The sequence below is a fragment of the Trichoderma camerunense genome (assembly GCF_050948025.1).
Source record: "Trichoderma camerunense strain CBS 138272 chromosome Unknown V8C40scaffold_9, whole genome shotgun sequence".
NCBI classification, from domain to species: domain Eukaryota; kingdom Fungi; phylum Ascomycota; class Sordariomycetes; order Hypocreales; family Hypocreaceae; genus Trichoderma; species Trichoderma camerunense.
This window is the reverse complement of record NW_028145361.1, coordinates 677,212-697,673: the sequence shown is the minus strand read 5'-3', so window position 1 is coordinate 697,673 and position 20,462 is coordinate 677,212. Positions and strand designations below refer to the sequence as shown.

Genomic DNA, 20,462 nt, shown 5'->3' with positions numbered 1-20,462 from the left:
GCCTCTTACGTATCATTGAAAATGGTGGAAATTAAGGAGGTATACGCTGTTCTGAATCAAGAACATGGGTGTCGTGATGATTAAAAGTGTGTACGAATACATGAATTCTATCAAGTAAATGCCCTTAGACGCCAGAGTCCGCATGAAACATTTCTTCCAACGTGGAACCTGGAGCAAATCCGAGATTCATCATGAACTGGGGGTCCACGCTGATGCTGTCAGCATAATCGATATTACCCAGCTCTTCCAAAATGGCATCGTAGTCGACTGAATCGGTATGAGATTCCCCCGCTTGTAGAACGCGGCCAACTGGCTGTATTGGGCCGACCGAAGATGGTACAAACATCATGCCAAGATCCGGGGGGAGTTGCGCGGGAGAATATTTATGCTGGGTTGCCGTAAACACCTGCGAGCTGACAGGCATGTGTACATCAGCTGGGAATAATCCATATCCCTGGTTAAATGATCTCGTCGGGGAACCCTGGTAGTCATCTCTACCTTGACTTGTTGACTTGTTCCGGCCCAATGGCTCCAATCCGACGATTCCCCCCCAGGAGTTATTTGTCGTTGAGGTTTTGGGCGAAATGCATACAGTACTTTTAGTTATTTCATCTTGCACCCACACTGCCTTGATCGTGTGTAATGCCAAATTCCATCTGTTTGCTTCAGACGTCCGCATCTCATCCGTTATTCCCTTTTGTTGAACAAGTAAAAAGAGAGCAACTGTGATGGCTGGGGTGCCGCAAGCCCCGAAATTCGATATGCTGGACTCAACCACTTCCAAGAAGTTAGATATAAGCGACGATCGCTGGCCCGGAACAAGCTCAACAGTCGTGGCCAAGAACATGGCCTGAGCAAGGAAAGCCGATGGTAGCATTGGTATTGCCTCTCCGGCAATGACAGAGTTACAAAAGCTGAATTGTGAATTCAAGGATGACACAAGATCTCCGACAGCAACAGCTTTGACAGAACCGTTTCGGTGAACCTTTTCGGCCGCGTGCGTACTTAATATCCGAGCGAATCGATTTAGCTGGTCCAGTGTGGTAAGGGAATGTGTGATTTGGGGACGGGCAGATTCAGCATTTAGTGAAAGCTTTCCAAAGCCGTAAGTCGGACAGAAAGAATCACTAAAGCTCGATCCAGGTTGCGATAGTTCTGTCGTATGAAGATCTTCCGTGTCCAACAAATGGGATGGCTGTCCAATACACATCGACGCTAGAGTCTCGACAAGATTACAAGCGGCGGCCAGCTTCGCCAGACTTGTTCTTTGCACATCACTGTGCACTTGATTTACTCTGCTGGATCGCATATAAGAAATAAGACGCATGGCTTTTCCTGCGATCAAGGATGCAGCCAGCATGCTCTCACGGCCGATAAGAATAATTGAGTGGAGGAGAATTGCTTGGATGTCGGGAATAACGAAATGATCCTCCTCTTGCGGGATCAAGTTGCGAGCCACTGTGAAAATCTCAGCTGGCGATATAATCTCCTCGCTCATAGGAGGAGCTGAAGAATGTGCATCTTGGAAAGCTGCGACGGCCATGGCAGACCAGAGAACAGCAAGACGGGAGGCGGCAATGTTATTCTCCCCTGCATATCCAGATACACTCTGGCCCTGGGAATTGCATATCGCCGCCGTTGCAAATACTTGTTCTCTATCGAGGATAGGAAGCCAGCAATGAGTATATGCAAAGTAAATTTCAAGGAGGTGTTGATGATTCGAGGGGAGCTTTAAGGCCCGATCTCTCACTGACTCGGGCTCTTTCAACGAGTAAGCTTGGCCAAATTTTGCTGCGTCTTCCGGATGTGATGCTGCCAATGGCAATTGTGTTATGCTGGTCGATTCTTCTCCAACATCGCCCTCCGTGTCCGAGTCCTCGGTATTGGACGCTTCCACTCTTTGTGTACCGCTTTGACAAAGCAATGATTCAATCTCTTTATGAACCCGGCACTTACTCCATTGCTTATGCAACTTGTTTGCAGCTTTGCCTTTGCTCATGAGAATACTCGCGCCATCCTTCCCATCGTCGTTGACCAGTAGTTGATAAAGAGTTTCTTCGCAGTCAGGGATACTCTCCAGTAGCCATGCTAGGGATAGCTCAATAGCTCTCAGATATCCGCTTTGGATTCCTCTCTTCTTGGATGCTGGTGTATATGAGCAGGGGCGATTTTGAGACACACAGCGGCCACAATGTGGGCGGCCACCGTCGCATTTCTCTCGAGCTGTTCTGCAACCATCACAGGCCAGAGAAACCCGTCGTCTTTTGGTGGCCGCAGTTGCCGAATCCGGTTTCCTAGCAGAATCCAATTCGTCTGTTGATCTCTTTCGAGGCGGCATTCTGACCATTCATGTCTTGCTGACGGTTGCTGTGAGAGCTGAAATCTGAATCGTGGTTCCGTCAATCTCCAATTGCCGTGCCAGCATCATAATACTCGACGCCAGCATCAAGTTTGCACAAGTCTGTATGAAGGAATGCCGAGAAAAGCTGAAATATCTTCACAGTTCTCTCACGGCCGCGCTTTTGATAAACTTGCGTAATTCTTGTGATTCATTACGCTGCCATTGGATAGGAGCATGACTGGGGAAAACCTGGGGTAAAGCGAGCTAGAGATTCTAGTGGGTGGCAAATTCAACCCGGATAAATGCTTATCCCCTCTTACTGTGAACAAAGTTTAGAACTATCTGCGGCGCCTTGTGTTGAACCCTCATCAGCGGAAATCTTAGCAATCATACACATCCCAAGAAGCCCACGGAGATACTTGAATTGAAGCAGAATGAAACATTATGGCAGGCGTCAAGAGATCGTTGGCTGCCATGATGAACCTCAGTGAAGGACCAATCAGTGTCGAAGGCCGGCTGAGGCCGTATGCCTTTATCAATTCATCGTCTGATGCGTCAGAAGTCACATCAAGGACTCCTACGCCGCCGTTCACTCCTTCCAGAGGCAAGATTCCAAACTTCAGTTCTGATGCTTCTCTAGCATTGGTAGGATTGCGCGGATCTGGAAAATCGACATTGGCTATTATGGCTGCGTCGGCCTTGAAAAAGAGAGTCATCAATGTTGAGGTCGCATTTCAATCAGTAACCGGCTCGTCAAGTTCGAGCTTCAAGCAGATCAATGGAAACGCCGAGTGTCATCGGAAACAAGCCGAGGTATTGCGAGATATCATTGAGCAGAATCCGACGGGATGCATCATCGTCTGTCCATGGATGGAGAGGAAAATCCAAAGCCTCCTTCGGCAGTTTTCAGCCACCAATCCGGTCATCCATGTCATTCGGGATATCGATGCTATTCAAAGTCACCTAAAACTCAACGACAGGACAAAAGCTCACAACTTAATGAAGATGAGCAACATATTTTATCGCAGTTGCACCAATCTAGAGTTCTTCAACGTATCCGAGATCCGCGAGACAAACCTCGATGGAAATGGGATGAATGATCGTGGTTTTGCGACAAATACGCCGCCATATCTTGCTTTAAAGCAAGCTGAAAGACACTTTCTCAAATTTCTGTCACTCATATATCCGGCGGGCACGATCCCGTTCTTTGAGTCTGCATTTCCGCTTGCTAGCATTGCACCCGAGGACAGACAATTTACATACTGTCTCTCGGTCCACATTCAAGATATCTTGAGCGGGAGTCAAGATTGGGAAATCTCAATAGTTGGCGTGGATGCTGTTCAAATCTTTGTCAACAATTTGACAACAGCCGGCGATCTTCTTGATGGCGTCGATGGGTTGGCGAACAAAATCACCGAAGCTATCGGCATTGTACGAAGGAGCACCATGCTACCCATATTGCTTCATATCAAACTACCCGAGGTTCCAAACAGCAGGGTAGTGCGATCATACCTGGATCTACTCTCACATACTCTATCTCTGGCACCGGAGATGCTCACAGTCGACCTCCGTCTTGATCAATCTGATCTCTCTAGCATTATTTCAGCAAAGAGCCGATCAAAGATTGTTGGAAACTATTTCGTGTCAACAGACATTCAATCTTGGGAATCCTCAACTTGGACATCCTGGTACCAGAAAGCGTGCCAGCTCGGCTGTGATATGGTGCGGCTAGTTCGACAAGCCACAACAATGGAGGATAACTTTGTTATCTCACGGTTTAAATCCAAGATTTCATCTCTCAAAACTCATAAACTACCGCTTATTGCATACAACAGCGGGCACCTCGGTCGACATTCGGCCTGCTTTAACCAAATTCTCACGCTGGTGGCCCCCAATCCTGTTATACAAGTCGACGAAAGATGCGCTCCATATCCTTACATCACGGCGAAGGAAGCTACAAATGCTTTATATGCGTCTTTTGTGTACGATGCAATGAAACTCTACGTGTTTGGAGCTAATGTGGGATACAGCATGTCCCCAGCCATGCATAATGCAGCATTGTCATCCTGCGGGATACCACACCACTATGAGCCTTATTCCGCCGAGTCTCTCAAAGCCGTGGAGAATCTGATATACGATCCCAATTTTGGCGGAGCATCAATCGGATTACCTTTCAAAGTTGAAGTGACGACTTTGACCAAATATCTCAGCCCTCATGCCAGAGCCATCGGGGCTGCCAACACTCTAATTCCCATTCGCCAGCTCAAGTCAGATGGTACCATCCCAACAGGTTCTGCCCTTTTAGCTGGCGTTAACAGAGCTGGTCCGGTTCTGGCTTTATATGGCGAGAATACCGACTGGATCGGGATTCGAGCTTGCATCCGACGTGGATTATCCCCAGCCAACGCTGTAAGATTGGCCACTTGGGGATTCATCATAGGTGCAGGAGGAATGGCGCGTGCTGCAGTTTACGCCATGCTCCAAGTTGGCATCAAGAATATCGCAATTTACAATCGGACGCCGGAGAATGCAGAGAAACTGGTGTCCCACTTCCAACAACTACTCCGAGAAACGGAGCAGACTTCGCTCTCCAACGACCAAGAGATAAAGTTCCATATTTTTACATCTCTCGACCAACCTTGGCCATCAGAGTACCGATACCCATCTGTTATTATATCCTGCATTCCGACTCACCCAATAGGCAACACGCCGTCACCCGAGTTCAGGATGCCAGATGCATGGCTGGGCCATCAAACAGGCGGCGTCATCATCGAACTTGGGTACAAGACGTTGAAAACGCCCCTCTTGAAGCAAGCTAGAGATGGTGCTTCTCGAGGTTGGGTAGCCATGGACGGTCTAGACCTGCTCCCAGAGCAAGGTTGCGCACAATTTGAGCTGTTTACAGGAAGAAGGGCTCCAAGGCGTGTCATGCGGAGAGAGATCCTGGAGAATTACAGAGATGAGCATGGCAAATCACATCTCGAGGAGTTGCAACACAGGCTACAGTCCATAGTTGAGCAGGACTCGTGATGAGTGTGGCCGAGGCAAGCAACACGAGTGCCAAGTCATTCCTTCAAAGAGGAGATATTTTAGTAGAACAAAATTCGTATATAACAGTTCATATGATGTCGGTGACATTCAATCACATTTTTCACTTGTGCAGACCCAGATATAGCATAGTGAATTGTGACAATGAATATGATGCAAAATCTCTGTACTACATACTTATGAGGACACATTCAATTTCCTCGATAGCATGGTGCAACCACTCCAACAACTCCTTAGCCAAGGCATCCCAGCTTCATCCGGATATTTATCGTCAAGAAGCACAGACGGTTCTCCATCTGTGCTCCATACTCTTCTCCGCAGTTGACCATAGCTACCCTGATGTCTGGTCCCTACGGGAACCCTGGGCACGGATCACTGTCGAATAGATGTTGGATCATACCAACAATGAGTCTTCGATCATAATGGATAGTATGGAACATGTCATTCGCAGGTTTAGCCGCCCTATGTCACGTTGGAAGTACTAGGTAACTGTACGAGAGATAGCCATACAAGGCAACCCCGACGTTAACATGGGCAGCAAATACCTCACTGGAATGTGGCTAAGTAAAGACCATCAATGCTCTATATTCACTCTTTTTAACAAAAGGATTCGCAACTTGAGCACAATTTCGGGGGCCGTAATGAGATCCCTTGGACCCCTAGCCTGCACCCGTGCTCCACGCAGGGACAGTTCACCTCTAACGAATGGATCCAACCAAACATGTTTACCGCCAGGTGGAAACAACGCATGGTTCGTTCGATATCCACTACGGTTCATCTAGTATCCTTGGTTCTACGGGCTTTATAAGCTTATCATAGGAACGGCCCGGATCGCCGCCTTGGCGGCTGTAAATTCCAGGCTAAGTTGAAGATCACTCATAGCTCAGCCACTTCAATGGGTAGCTAGAATATGCATATATAGCCAGAGAAAATCATCATAGCCAGCTTACAAAGATATAAGGTTATTTTACCTTAAATCATGTATATCCATCTAATTTCCTCTCAATGTCCTAGTAAATGCAGACTAACTGCCTGGTTGCATGCGCCATTTGCAGGGTTGGAAGACAAACAGGGTGCGCATTCCTACGATTGTTAGGAGAGAATTAGACCTCAGTCTAGATTCCTTACTAACTCTATTATTGCGGCATTATACCTTAATCGTCGAGTGCTTCATCCATATCAGCTGCTGCAATGGCCACCTAAGCACATGCTTGGGATTGAGGCAGCCAGTTACGCACAGGCAGTGCTTCCATCAGCTGTTACCAGTGACAACCAACAACGCGCAGAATCAAGTTGGCAAATGACACATAGCTACAACTGTTGACAAGAAGTCATAGCACCAACTGTCCGAAGCATTTGAACTGCATCTTCACCAGTTAAGGCAAAGGGTGAAGCGAACAACCTTGAAGTAAACTGCGCTGTTAGGCCAACCATGCTTCATCTAAACCCCTCTATTACTTCTGAAGCTGATGATCACATCATCAGAGTAAGCAGAAGAAAAAAAGCTCATCCAGTTTGAAGAATAATAGAATGAGGCGGTGTTCAATATTCCTCATGGGTCGATATTTCATGCAGGAAAGTAATGCCTGTAGCCAATAGTCAACAGCCAAGAGCACAACAGAGTTTCCAAATCCGGAACCCGTTTCATCACTTGCCCAATCCATCCAATGTATTCCAAAGCTCTCAGAGCAATTCTATTTTTATGACCTAAAACTTTCCATCCTGCCAAGCGAAATAGGCATCCAAAGCTCTCCTCCTCCATGCAAATTCCCATCAAGCAAAGATTTTCCCTTACGCAACGCGTTCACCGAAGCTTCCTAGGCCCAGGAAGGAAACTCGCTGTGCAAAAGAACGCAATTCAATTTTAAACTCAGGGTTGGCATCCCCGTTGCCGCACATGCCCACATCATCCAATGGCATCGCCGTGCCTGGCAGGTCATTAACCTAAACAGGCAAAAGACAAGGCCTGGAACAGGGATTCCGTCTTCTAATCTGTTCGAACGAATCCTTGAGGCAAATCAGCTCTCTCATCTACCGGGCCCGTTTGTCTTATGGCATGCTTTTTTTCTTCTTATTTTCCATCAAGAGAAACAAAAAAAAAAGGAGGTGTTTGTTTCCGTACTTTGAAAGGGGCCTGTGCATAAAGAAATAACATCTTGGTGATTGATTGTCGTGAATAATGAATGTCTCCGGCATGATTTGTCTTTCTCAGCCAACCCGGCAAGGAGGTTCGCGCAAAATGCATCTCACTCAACCCCCCCAGTCCCAACACATCCGAGAAACTCACAGCCACGAAACAAGCATCTGTTGTTACAGGCAGTAGAATCTGTCACATTCCCGACTTTGATCGATGCTGCTGATGCATGCAATGGGCTAGTGAGCACTAAGGCAAGCAACTCCATAATGTTGTTCCTTGGCCAAGAAGCAGAGGGCGTAAGGTGATCTTCATTTTTCGTTCTCTCCGATGTAGTCGTTTCATCGAGTAGGGGGGAAAAAAAAGGTATATAAGAGCAGCTTGAATTCTCTTCGTGAATCACTTTTGAAACATCATCACCAAGCAACAAGAGTAACTTCCCACTGCTTCTTGACGAGACAAAGACCACACATTCTTTCGAAACGAACAAAGCTCATTCCTTCAATATGCCTTCCCTCAGCAACCTCGTCGGCCTCGCTGCCGCCGCTGCCGTTTCCGTCTCGGCCGCTGTCCTCCCTCGTGATGGCACCGCTTCCATCACCCCCCACGAGCAATTCTCGTCTTCCGTCGGCGTCATCGGCTGCCTCATCAACACCAACCGTGTAGCCTACTGGCCCAGCCCCGTCGACTGCAACAACATCTGCGTCAAGCTCACCTACCAGGGCCGCAGCATCAATGTCCTCAAAATCGACCAGTCCGGCGGAGCCTTCGACATCTCCTACGATGCCTGGAACCAGCTCCTCTTCAACCAGCCTGCCACTGTTCAACCCCACCAGGGCGGTGGTACCAGTGTCCAGTGGCAGTACGTCGACAACAGCCAATGCAACAGCCTCCTTCACAACGGAAAGCTGCCCCTGTCTGCTCCCAACAGCATCAACTATGTTGCCAGCTGCCTTAACCAGCCCAACTCGTGGGTTGCCAAGAACTACGAGCTCATCAACTTCCAAGACTCCGTGTGCCACTTCGGATGGAATGAGACTTGCAATCTCAACCTCCAAGTGAGCAACCAGCCTAGCTGCCCTCACATACTCGGTGACACTCATCCTAGCGGAATGACTGTCTACAACGTCCAATACGGCACTGGTAAGGTTGTCCCGGCTCCCTAAGCAGTCTGCGGGTCGTACATTTTCAGCTAGCATTGAATTCACTTGATTTCTTGCTATACACCCATCGGGAAAGAAAGGATGAAGGGATGGATGATTTGAAAATTGCTCTTTGGTAACATGTTTTGTAATTAGCAATAAGCACTGTTCTAACTTCAATAAAAAACAATGCGCTTACCTGCTCGTCTCATATGACCTCTTTGACATATTTCACCGGGTTGCCACGCTAACAAATCCAAGAAAGAAGCCATTGTGTAAACAAAAATGTATTCATCGCTAATAAGTTGTATGATTGTCAGGTTGGGGTATCTACAGTTCTATATGTCCCGTGTTGAGTATATTATGCCCGCCTCATAATGCCCATTCATCAGGGTTATCATCCCGCGTAATGAACGGTTCGTCTATTCTCTTGATGGCGAAATCACTGCATAGAATACTATGGAACGGTCAGCTATTTGTCCTTAATAGGAAGGTGTTGATGTAACATAACGGAGAACGGGGGGAGACTTACCATGCTGACGCCACCAAGGCATCAAGCTCAGCCACAACGGCCTCTCGCTGCGTACCGCTCACAAGACCCTTGTGAATTTGCATCTGGAGTTCCTTGATCCGGTTTGACTTGGCAACACCAGCTTGCTCTAGTACTTTCCGTCCCATACAGTCCGAGTGAAAAGAGTGCTGGCATGGGAAGACGAAGAACTGCCTACTCAACAAGGGCAGCCCACACACATAGCACTTCTCACCAGGTTCCACAATGGCGTATCTGTGATCCAGAGCAGCAATGTCCAGCTTGATATTTGTCGCCGTCTGTGAAGACTCGTCCATCTCTTTCTTCAAATTGTCAATGTTTCGGCTATAGTCCTCCAAAGCCTCGCAGATTTCCTCTTTGAAGTCATCGATGACTACAAAGTCAGGAAAGAACGGAATCAGATCCTCAATCTTGAGCAAGTCGCATCTCTTCAGGAATTCAATTGCCGTTTTGATACCGTCAGATTGAGAAATGACTCTCCGAGCAACAGCTAACCACAGTCTTTTGCGCAATTGGGGGTTGGACATGGGTCTATCAGCGATAACCGCAGCCAGCTCAACCTCGTTGTGAGAGAGCGCGAGGTCAACCGCCTGAAGATATTGTTCCATGCTAGTATATATGTGAACGCACGACAGTGTTCGATGGTGGTGGATACACTGGCGCAAAGCAAAGTCGGAATCGTACCGAGGCTCATCACCCTGCGCCTGCAGATACGAGAGTAGCCCTGACTCATCTTTGGAGGGGTGTGAGGCGTAGATGGACACGAGCGTGTTGTGGACCGCCGCGTCAGTTGAATTGAGTTGATAGACAACGTAGTTGAGGTACCTTATAGCCTGGTTCTGGGCTGTTGCTTCACCATCAAAGCCACGGTGGTATTCTAGCAATGCTGGAATCAATCGTCGTGGACTGAGATCTGAGTGTCTCATAAGAATGTCCACGGTATCTTGTGCAACGTGCGACATGAGTACAGTGCTGTATCGATAAAAGACTTCTGCATCTGTCTGCTTCTTTAGGACGTTGAGCGCCTCAGTCCATCTCTCTCGCTGTACCCAGTAAGATAAGACGTAATTGTAGTCATTGATGGCGTTGGCAAAGTAGAGCAGCTCCTCTTCTCGCCCATGACTGCTAATTACATCGTATACTGTCTTGTGGTCGAGATCACTTTTGTACTTGTTGACAAACTCTTGAAACTCTTTCTTTGCCGAGTTGATCAATTTTCTCGATTCTGCAGGGTTCATTTTCTCTGACAGGTCTGCATGAGTGATGATGGCATCATCGAGGGAGTTGAGCTTAGCCATGAAGATCTCGACTAGCCAGCTCGCAATCATTATCCTTTGCATAACAGCGGATTTTTTTGTTGTGCCTAGTTTTGTAAGTAGGAAGATGCGCAGCGCATCTGGTTGGTTGCTGTCGATCAGTTTGAGCGCAACTTCCTCAAAAGGCTTGTTGCTCCGGCCGTAAACCATGGCAGCTTCACTCCAATGGCCTTTGGTAGAAAGGTAGTCTCCAAATGCGGCGGAAACCGTCTCCCTCTGGATTTGAGAGCGAGCCTGTTGAAGGGCCGGTTCAAACTGTTGCGTTTCCATCATGATTTTCCAGATGTTCCGATCTTCATCGCGTACCACAATCTCAAAGATCTCTTCCGAGGTGAATAACCAAAAGGTGTTCTTCTGAGAATCTACTGAAAATCCAATAGGCTTTTGGCCGGCGGAAAGCACATCGTGTTCTGACACCATCTCTCCGGTAAGACGATTGGTAGTAATAACACGGCCACCGACCAGGTTCACAATGTGCCATTGGGTGAGGGCAATGGCATCGATCGTTTCGGTAGAAGGCTTCCGCTTGCTGCCCGACCCTTGTGTGACAATTTGAGCTCTTGGCAGCATCTTGGACTCGGCAAAGACCTTGGAGCCTAGCGCAGAATCTGCAGGCGCATTGAGTAGCTTTCCATGATATACACCATGCGACGATAGCCACGCATATGCTCGATCCGGCACATCATCGTCATCGTGAGGGCTGGTGTCAGGCGGGTCAGGGGACACAACGAAAGTGGAGCTCGCCCCAGACGTGACTCTTGAAAGCTCGTGAATGACAGGCTGTTCCGTTTCAAACATCCTCGTGTAGATGGAACCGCTGCCGTCGTGGCCATGGCTAATTCTGCCAACAAGGTGGAACAGCCTGCTCTGCGTAGCAATCATGACCCTCCTCAAGTCATTCTTTCCATGTAGGTTGTCTACCCAGAGGCCCGTGATGGGCCCATCCGGGAGCTTATGTAAGTTCTTTAGATGCTTCATTTCCTTCCTATAGAATTCGTTGGACGTTTCTATAAAAGCCTCGTAGATGTTGCCGTCTACGGTGCCGATGAGGATCTCTCTCGTGGAGGCGGTGGGTAGAGATGGATTCCATGCTATGCTCTCGATCAAGACGCCTGGCAATTTCGAAAGAAGCCTGGGTTGCTTAGACTGAGAATGTAGGTAGAAATTATGACCGAGCGACGTGCAGACCAGGAGATGCGATGCTGTGGGATCGAGGAACATGCGTCGAATGATGCCGATCTCGGATGGCTTCCTCGGTAGGTCAATGTCTGTGGCAAACCATGCAGGTTAGCCAAAATTCTCTTCCTTGCTCAAGCTTGATTCCCTCCCCCACCACAGCCTCCAGGCATGCTCACCGTCGATATCCTCGGGTCGGTTCAGGTCGATGCGCAGAATCCTACCACTGGTCAGGGCCAGGATGATGACATTGTTGGCTACCTGTGCGGCAGCAAAATCGGCCGCTATGGAGAACTGCAGCTGCACTCGCTCGATCGTGAAGATTGGCAGGTCGCCGCTCTCCGGTTCTGCGGCCTCGGCGGCGACAAACCCGTCATTGGGATCAAGCGACATGGCGGCGGCTTCTCAAGCAGGCATGCTCGCGCGGGGTTTGCACAGGGCAAAGTGGATTGGAATCCTGCTTCTGTGCTGCCAGAAGCAAAGACCAGCGCGAGTTACTCCCACAGGCAGCGATCGGATCGGGAGACGGCAGAACGTAAGGCTGAGGGGAGCTCGGTTGAAGCTCGAGGCTGGTGATGGCGGAGAAGAGTTAAGAGATCAACCACCAGGCTGCGTCAGTGACGGTTCTTTGGGCAGCTCAGCAGGCCTTGAGCTCCAATTCGCCAGCAGAAAGCGGTGGAGGAGGGAGCTACAGGTGGCACTAAACCGTTGTTGCGTTAGGGAGGTACGGGGGTACTTTCAGTACGACGAGTCCAGTACAGGTACAAACATCCAGCAGCAGACTCATATAACGTTAATACTTGATAATGTCCATGAGTTGGTAGGTTTAAAGTTATGAGATTCATTTCTGTTATTTGTTTTTCCATTGATCCATCACTATAACGCCCTTGCTATCTAAAAGTTCAATATCGCATGTAACGCTGCACAAGTTTACATGCCAGTAAAAGCGAAAAACACTGCGGCAGGGCTTCTCCTTGGTGATTCATCACCCGACATCAACCTTCAGATTCCCTGCTCCAAGATTCCCCGCCTCCAACCTATGTACAACTTTGAGGAATCCAGGATATCGCAGTAGAAATTACACTATAAAGTAACAGCCAAAGAGAGGCCTATTTCAAACGTTATTCAGCCGAGAAAAGGTCAAAGGATTGATTCGTGGGTCGAAGAATCCTCCCATCGGACCATGGTTGTCAAAAAAGGAAATCCACTGTGGCCAATGGAAACGAGCATTCAAAAGGGTTGCTTGTGGTCGAGTTCGTTGTTCATTAAAATTCGTCATTGTAAATAGCATCATGTCGCCGTCGCGTGTCCGTTCGATAACAGGAGAATTAGATGTCCGTTTCAGATTCAATGTGTGTCAATCAGTACGGCATCGCGCAAAGGATGAGGCTCCGTTATGTCGTCACTTGTCGGAGTCACTTCGTCCTGCCTTGACTCAGTCTCTGTAGTTCCCTCCTCTTTCCGGGGCCTAAGACTAAGAGGTTCTTCTGCCGGCCAAGTAGCCTCTGATTTTGGCGCTTGAACGGGTTTCCGTGCTATGGCGAGTCGAAGTTTAATAACAAGGTCTTTGGCGGAGTCTTTCCTCGATAAATTTGCAATCTCCCTGGCTACCTGCTCGCAGACGGCCTTGCACTCCTCGGGGTCCCATCCAAGATGTTCGGTGAGGAGGCGCAAAGCCGATGATTCAATGCCATCTATCAGACCCATTACCCAAAGCTTGTCCACAGATGGTTCACCAAACACCATGGGGAGAGAATATTCCATCACTCTAACATCCACGAAGCCCGCATTCAATAGCTGTAAGGCATCTAGGTGATCCATGGACAGATTTCGGCCTGCCAGATCTGCAGCCTTGTGGATATCCTTGAACAACGAATGGATAGGAGATTCAGGCGGGAAATGGTCGATACAGATAGTGCCGTCAAACCCTTCGAAATCAATCACCTCTATCCATCCGCCAGGCTTGAGCGAGTAGTAAGCGCAGTCGTAAACGAAACGCCAGTCGCGGAATGACCCCATCAGATAGCGCATGTGGATCATATCATAATGATCTGGCGGCCTATCCCAATCTTCAGCATCTTCGATTTCGAAAAACACGTTGACAGGAACGCTCTCGGTCTCCGCAATGGCGGATATGTCGGTGCCTACAACCTCACATTCCGGATACATCTCCGCCATCCTGATGGCCCAATCTCCGGTGCCGGTTCCAACATCGAGAATATGCGTCGGCGGCTCCTCAAGCGGGGCAAGAGTGAGTTCTCCATCGAAAATGTGGAGGAAAACTTGATGGAGCAAAGTCGCACGCAGCTGCTCAAGCTCATCGTTTGGCATGTAATAGTCGCGACAATACCTACGACCATGAAGCTCTCGATAGTCCAGGTCCATGGTCCATAGAGATCGAGTTGACGCTCTGTGTATACGAGTTAGTAGCTGTTGAGTCCCGCAGCCAAATACTCGCCCCAGCAGTTTAATTGACAATATATAGAGGGAACAAAAGTACAGTGGCCACTTACAAGTCTGAAGTCATCGCTCGTGAATCCCCCATAACAAAATGGCCGCCACCTGATCCGTAGGTGCTCATCGCGCCACGGGGGAACTGGCTCGCTGGGTAAAGAGAGGCTACCTCGAATTTGTCATCGTCTTCATCATCGTCTTCGTCTTCGTCTTCCACATGGTCAGTGTCGGCGCCCTTTTCTTCACATTCCTCCTGACTGGACTTGATGGTTTGATCATCGTCGTCTGTACCATCGGCGCTGTGTGGCTTGGGGTCGTGGGCAGATGTCTTTTCCGGGTTTTGTTGACGAGTCCCCTTCCGACCTTTTCGCTTCTTTGTCACCATCTTTTGTAATGTACGTTATAGAGCTGCGGGAGGCCGACAAGAAAGATGTAGTGTAGTTGTTTCGAAGTAGGGAGATTATCGAAAATGAGGGGCCGCGAAATTTGAATTAGAAAACATGATACTAGGCATCCAGTACAGGCAAATGGGACAGGCGAAGACGTCCAAGTCGAGTCAACGAGAATAGAGCGATTGCATGCCCTGACAGTATGTAGTTTCGTGCGACTAGAAGAGAATGCAGAAATGAGAGGCAAAGTAAATCGAAATGCAAGTCAAAAGAACGAGCGACTGCTGCACAGAGAATTGGGGAGGGGGCTGGCCGATGGACAATGAAGACGTCCCAGAAACCAACACAACAAAAGCCGAAGCTGAAGAAAAAACGTGAGAGCAAAGAGAGGATAGAAAAAGAAGGCCAACCAGCACGAGCCGCCTGCAATAGAACGAGGCTCTCGAAAACACTTGCTTCACATACAAGCCCCGACGAAGAGAAAAAGCAAAAGTCTGGTGCAGAGGCAAAAGACGCACGAGAGAAGCATGAAGACAAGTTGAGACACCCTCTGTTAGTCGATCAATTTCCTGGGTGGGCCAGCAGACGAAGACCCAGCACTGTGGGCTAGCCTGTGGGTTCGGCGGGCATGGCGGGCACAGCGGAGCGCGCCACGGAGGGGTCTTCCAGGGCACTAGAGCACTAGCAGGATGCTGGCAGCGGCTGCACGAGGCAATCCCGAGCCATGCTAGCAGCATACGCCTACACTACGGCTGTGATCCACGAAGCCGGCCAGGGGAGCGGCGCGTGTCATATCCGCCAGCCAGCAATGGATGCATCGGATGAGATCCTGGGCTGGTGATGCATGGACTCGTTATTCCGCAGATTCAAGGTTCCTCCACTGTCTTTTACGAGTTCATCCATTCAGTGCTGTAAAATTCATATGACCGGCAATCGATGCCAAAATTAGCACTGATATCCAGGCTTGAAGTTTAGAGCATGATGAACTGTCATTACATATCAAGGTATAAGAGATGTGGATTGATTTGATTGAACATTGAATCCATATTGATTAATGAGCCCGTCAAGCTGCTGACATTTTAGCATGATTATGTAGTTTCCAAGAATCGCGGGGGAGGGGATCATCTATCTCACCTTGTCTCGTCTTGTCTCCTTTAATTGTTTCGTTCCTCGAAGCTAAGAGCAAAGACAGAAAAAAGAAAACAATTGATGACATTTTTAAAAAGAAACGAAACAAGGGAAAATGGTAAAATGGTAAAAAGAACCTTGAACCTTGGACAGGACTAAAAAAGAGGATGGAGGCTAAAAAAGTCCCGTCTCTCTCTTCGCTCGTCTGGCGTCTTGGTGGCCAGAATTCCAACGTTCTGGGCGCTTTCTGGTGGAACTGCTAGCAGCACAACTCTGTTTGATTAGCTGCGCCACGTTGCGGACATGGCGCGGCCACTTCGGGAACGGCAAGGGCTAGGGTTCAATCACTTGACAGCTTCAATCTCCCAACTTGCTGCCTAGGTACGTTACATAATTGATGGCAACAAACAACAACAATATTGCCATCAGTCACCCCGAGGCGGCTGACGTTTGGAATACCCAGTGCTCGAGCCATGGAAGAGTTGCAGTGCAATCAGCCTCCCGTCTGCACGGTGAGATGAACACCTCAGCACGTCGCCCATCCCCCTGCTCGCTTCGTCAAATGGCAACGCAGCACTGCATCTGCAGAACCGGGAACAGGGCACTGGGCTTACCAACATGCCACACCCGCAGCCGACGACCAACGGGCTTCGACCCGGAAAAAGAGAGACCAGGAAGCATCCAGCAGCGGGCACTGAGCAGGCGAATCAGCATCTGCAAGACCCTGCTTGCTTCATGTTGCTTGCCTGCGTGTTGGTACATGTATCCATACCTGCCTACCTCCTGGGTTCACCTACTGTATGGAGCATTGCAAGTACAGTATGCAATCGTGCATGTACAGTACTGTCCAAAGATGGCTCTTTGGGGGCAGCTGGGACAGATCACAGGCATGGAGGAAAACAACTTGAAGTGCTGTGCGCTCATGGTCTACAAACCACATACCCAAACTACCAAAGGCCGGCAGCCATCATCTTACGTGTATTTCCACGGCCATCCCACACCCACCACAGTCCGTCAGCGACACGACCCGACAGCTTGGGCCATTTGGCGTGAGGGAATGGCCTGGAAGCAGTCCGTGCCGCTCCCAAGGCGCCCAATACGGGGTTACATCTTGGTTTCAGGAGCCATACCAAGTCTGTGCATATGCGTACAAGTCATGCTTGTGCAGACACCAGAACCTGGTAATAGCCGGTCCGGTAGCAGGTGTGCGTAGCTTTCATCTTCAATGTTTGCTCTCCACTCTTTTCCAGTTTCGTCCGCCCTGGGCCACCTTACCAACCGCACATGGACGATTAGATCTCGAGAAAGCCAACCGAAGATGTGTCTCATTATGGAACAATGGAAGCTCTAATCGATTTAAATGCTATAGGCCAACACGAATTAGTGGTGACCAGCCACTCGGGACTGTCCAGACGCGCGATATGGACCAACATAGCTATAGCATTCACAACAACGGCCACACACACAACAGTCTCTTCTCCACCATCAGCACCAACTCTCCAGCCTAAAGCTCCCCGGTTGTGCAAAGGCTTTATACTGTAAGCGACAAGGCCCGCTGCCCTCGCTTACTCGTGCTGTACCTACTAGGTATGTGCTACCCAGCCTAACCCTCCGTCCAACACAATACTGGGGACCGTGCCATCCCGCTGGGACGCTCGTAACGGAGTGTTGCTTCCATGCGATATTGTCGTGAGCATTTTCCTTGAAGGGAATCCCCACTGCGGAATCAGTCTTGAAAGACCCGACGCGGTTTGTCCTGCATGTGTTGCAGGTAGAGACGACCAAAGATCAAACGCTTTTTACGCACAGCAAACCGTGCTAGGAGAACATACAGATACTTTGCAGGTGCAAATCGACAGATCCAGGTCGCTGTGCCTCGTACTTCGTATGAATAAAAACACTGTTTGAACAAATACAAGAATGATATTTGCTTGATACCAGGCGATCGGCCCCAAACTCCGAACCCCCCTCCATCGAACTTGCTCCGAGCTCCGCGGCACCATTACGAGGGTAAAGACGAATTAATATTCCAGTTTTAGTCCGCACCTAGCCTAGCACTCGGACATTTTGCTTTACACGGCTGGTGCTAAGGGCAAAATGTGAGCGGGTCGGCTTCCGCTGGCGCCTTGACCCGTTCGCGAAAGCAACCTCTTTTTGTGTGACACCTAGGCCTAGGAAGCGCGGGTTAGCCCAATGCGCATCATACGTGTATCTGTCAGCAGCTTGTCATGACAGAAACCTTGTGCTTGCTTACTCCGGACCGGAATTGCCCACCAGGCCAGGCAGGGCTGCCATGCGAGAATCCGCGACACCGACGACGGGGAAACGTGGGAGTTCGGCGCCATTGCATCCACTTCTCGGTCAGTAAGGGGGACCGTCGCAAAAGGCCTGCGATGCAAATGCATGCAAAAAGCTTATTTTAAGACCTGAAGGGCCTTGGGCCTTCCAAAAAAACATCCGGGATGCTGTGTAGAGGGCCCGGTCGAGCAAATTACATCGGTACTACGCTGTCATCTCCATATGGTGCACATATGTCGGAATTCGAATTCCGGACTGACAAATTCAACGAATGGTAAAGAGAAGAACGAAATCCGGTCACTAGAGCGCGTGCAGCGGAGCTTCATCATACGCAAATCATAATTTCTTTGGGATGAGCAGCAACATTATGCGACCTCCCTCATTAATAAACATACACAAAGTTCGGATTCTCCTTGTCCGTCATGTCCACAAACGCCGTGGCATTCAACTCGCCAGCGATAAGCTCTCCCCGCTCCTCCATCTCTGCTCGCAGCTTCTCTTTCCGCTTGTTCTCCCAGATAAAGCAATATCGGAAGACAAAGAAGAGCGCGAGCTCAATGCAGTTGGCAACAAGGAGAGAGCCAATGCCCAGGTGGTATGAAGGTGCCTGGTTGGCTTTGTAGAAGAAGGGGCCGGCGATGTTGCCGATGCAAGCGCCGAACCAGATCATGCCGGAGACGATCATCTTCTTAGACTGGCCACCAGTGTTGGATGTGATGAGGGAGAGTGAAATGACGAATGAAGCTTGGTATGAACCGGTGAGGTAACTATGAAGTCGCGGGTTAATTCGGTGACATGAATGACAAATCGACAGAATGGACTTACAAGCAAATCAGCCTTCCAACGTATGCATCGTTGGGAGCGAGCAGGAATCCGAGAGCACCTGCAATTGTTGGCAACATGAACAGAGCGCAGACGAGCGTACGGCAGTTGTTTGGCATAAACTTGTTTGCCAAAGCTCCCAACCCAATCCAAATCACCACCAGCACGCCCTGCGGAATGCCCAGCAGAGCCGTATGCAGCGTGTCGAAGTTTAATCCCTTGATGACAAGAGTAGAAAAGTTGGAAATGCCGCCGTTTGGAATGTTGGACACAAAGCCGAGCAGGGTGAAGAGCCAGGTCTTGTAGTCCAGGTACGCCTCCTTGATTTGCTTCCAGTTGATCCTGTTCTGCTCCACACCGGTCTGGTTGCGCCTCATGCGGGCAATCATGATGAGCTTTTCGTCATGACTGAAGCCCCAGATGGTTCGAGGGGAGTTGGGGAGGCAGATGAAGAGGCAGATTCCCCAAGCGGCGCAAAAGGCACCGACAATAATGAATTCGTAGCGCCATGAGGCCAAGGAACTCTTGATTTGGCCAATACCGTATCCTACACGCCATCAAACACACGTTAGCAAGTTGTCCACACGCATTTACCAGCATTCTGTATCCCAAATTTCTTCATATCAAACAAGCCATCACTTACCAATAAGGCCACCTCCTGCAACACCAATTCCATTGAACGCATACCAGGCTGAGATGCGTGATGGCTGCTCTGCTCTGGTATAATACATCGATGTGATGAGCATAAACGCAGGATCTGCAATCGCTTCAAATGCTCCAGACAAAACTCGAAGGGCAAGCAATCCCCCAAGGTTCTTCACTGCCGCCTGGCACATGAGCAAGGCACCCCACATGAAGATGTTGAAGGCGAGATAATATGCAGGCGGGCTGCGCTGCATAAGAAGGTTGGAGGGGATGGCCCAGATCAGCCATCCAAAGTAGAAGCTGCTGGAGAGCCACGAATAGTCGTCTCCCACAAGTTTCAGGTCGTCTTTGATGCCGAAGATGGCGGCGTATGAAAGAGTGGTTTTGTCCACATACTAGGGTCACGGTTAATTCCCCGTCCATCATAACCAAACGGCAACTTTCCGAGAGAATCTCACATAAAAGAAGTAGCAAATGCCTAGCAAGGGCAAGATGCGCATATCCAGTTTGCGCAACAGTCGCTTCTCGTCAGCTTGGTCGATGGCCTCGTCATTGGGATACCGCTCCATGGCCTCCAGGTACATCTCATGCACCGGGCGGTCAGTGACCGCGGCCACGACTGTCTTGAGATCCTTCTCGACATGTTCGACATCGTCCAAATCCTTTACAGGAGAAGGAGGGGGATATGCGGCCTCGTTTGATTCAGTGGCCATGATTGCGGTTTATCTATATTGGAGTCGAGGCCGCTGCACAGAAGGATCGGCGTAGAATCACAGAAACCCACAGGATCGACTCTCGGGGACGGGCTCCCCCGTTTATATATCACGGGAGCTGCATTCCAGACACCACTCCTGCATCATCCCCCTCTCCTCATTCATGCAACACAAACCGAGAACCGAACATCACTACCGCTAGTGAGCACGGTCTGTGGGGGGAAAGAAAAGTCGGGGAGGCTGGAGCTAAACGCGTACGAGGGGCTCCATTGTGTGGGGGAGAAAGCACATGGAGGAGGCGAATGC

General features: G+C 49.4%; 7 protein-coding genes across 7 annotated transcripts; 3 read left to right on the top strand and 4 right to left on the bottom strand.

The window, feature by feature from the left end:
- Positions 1 to 24: 24 nt before the first annotated feature.
- V8C40DRAFT_245425 (uncharacterized protein) lies at positions 25 to 2,569 on the bottom strand. The gene has a single exon (XM_083215890.1). It carries the CDS (start codon positions 2,345 to 2,347, stop codon positions 125 to 127), a length of 2,223 nt encoding a protein of 740 aa, XP_083073077.1. The 5' UTR covers positions 2,348 to 2,569; the 3' UTR covers positions 25 to 124.
- A 136-nt stretch (positions 2,570 to 2,705) lies between these two features.
- On the top strand, positions 2,706 to 5,532 carry V8C40DRAFT_245424 (type I 3-dehydroquinase-domain-containing protein). Its single transcript, XM_083215889.1, has one exon. It carries the CDS (start codon positions 2,786 to 2,788, stop codon positions 5,369 to 5,371), a length of 2,586 nt encoding a protein of 861 aa, XP_083073076.1. The 5' UTR covers positions 2,706 to 2,785; the 3' UTR covers positions 5,372 to 5,532.
- Positions 5,533 to 7,880: 2,348 nt separating this feature from the next.
- On the top strand, positions 7,881 to 8,700 carry V8C40DRAFT_245423 (uncharacterized protein). Its single transcript, XM_083215888.1, has one exon. The coding sequence runs from the start codon at positions 8,030 to 8,032 to the stop codon at positions 8,687 to 8,689; it is 660 nt and encodes a 219-aa protein (XP_083073075.1). The 5' UTR covers positions 7,881 to 8,029; the 3' UTR covers positions 8,690 to 8,700.
- A 181-nt stretch (positions 8,701 to 8,881) lies between these two features.
- On the bottom strand, positions 8,882 to 12,310 carry V8C40DRAFT_245421 (tethering complex subunit PEP3). The gene is made up of 3 exons (XM_083215887.1): positions 11,887 to 12,310; positions 9,198 to 11,799; positions 8,882 to 9,122 (listed from the first exon to the last, which is right to left on the bottom strand). Exons 1-3 carry the CDS (start codon positions 12,098 to 12,100, stop codon positions 9,038 to 9,040), a joined length of 2,901 nt encoding a protein of 966 aa, XP_083073074.1. The 5' UTR covers positions 12,101 to 12,310; the 3' UTR covers positions 8,882 to 9,037.
- Positions 12,311 to 12,553: 243 nt separating this feature from the next.
- V8C40DRAFT_245418 (S-adenosyl-L-methionine-dependent methyltransferase) lies at positions 12,554 to 15,077 on the bottom strand. Its single transcript, XM_083215886.1, has 2 exons — positions 14,221 to 15,077; positions 12,554 to 14,117 (listed from the first exon to the last, which is right to left on the bottom strand). The coding sequence occupies exons 1-2, from the start codon at positions 14,544 to 14,546 to the stop codon at positions 13,055 to 13,057; spliced, it is 1,389 nt and encodes a 462-aa protein (XP_083073073.1). The 5' UTR covers positions 14,547 to 15,077; the 3' UTR covers positions 12,554 to 13,054.
- Positions 15,078 to 16,932: 1,855 nt separating this feature from the next.
- On the top strand, positions 16,933 to 17,372 carry V8C40DRAFT_245416 (uncharacterized protein). Its single transcript, XM_083215885.1, has one exon. The coding sequence runs from the start codon at positions 17,017 to 17,019 to the stop codon at positions 17,218 to 17,220; it is 204 nt and encodes a 67-aa protein (XP_083073072.1). The 5' UTR covers positions 16,933 to 17,016; the 3' UTR covers positions 17,221 to 17,372.
- An 801-nt stretch (positions 17,373 to 18,173) lies between these two features.
- On the bottom strand, positions 18,174 to 20,451 carry V8C40DRAFT_245411 (major facilitator superfamily domain-containing protein). The gene is made up of 4 exons (XM_083215884.1): positions 19,902 to 20,451; positions 19,442 to 19,838; positions 18,802 to 19,345; positions 18,174 to 18,743 (listed from the first exon to the last, which is right to left on the bottom strand). Exons 1-4 carry the CDS (start codon positions 20,154 to 20,156, stop codon positions 18,359 to 18,361), a joined length of 1,581 nt encoding a protein of 526 aa, XP_083073071.1. The 5' UTR covers positions 20,157 to 20,451; the 3' UTR covers positions 18,174 to 18,358.
- Positions 20,452 to 20,462: the final 11 nt, after the last annotated feature.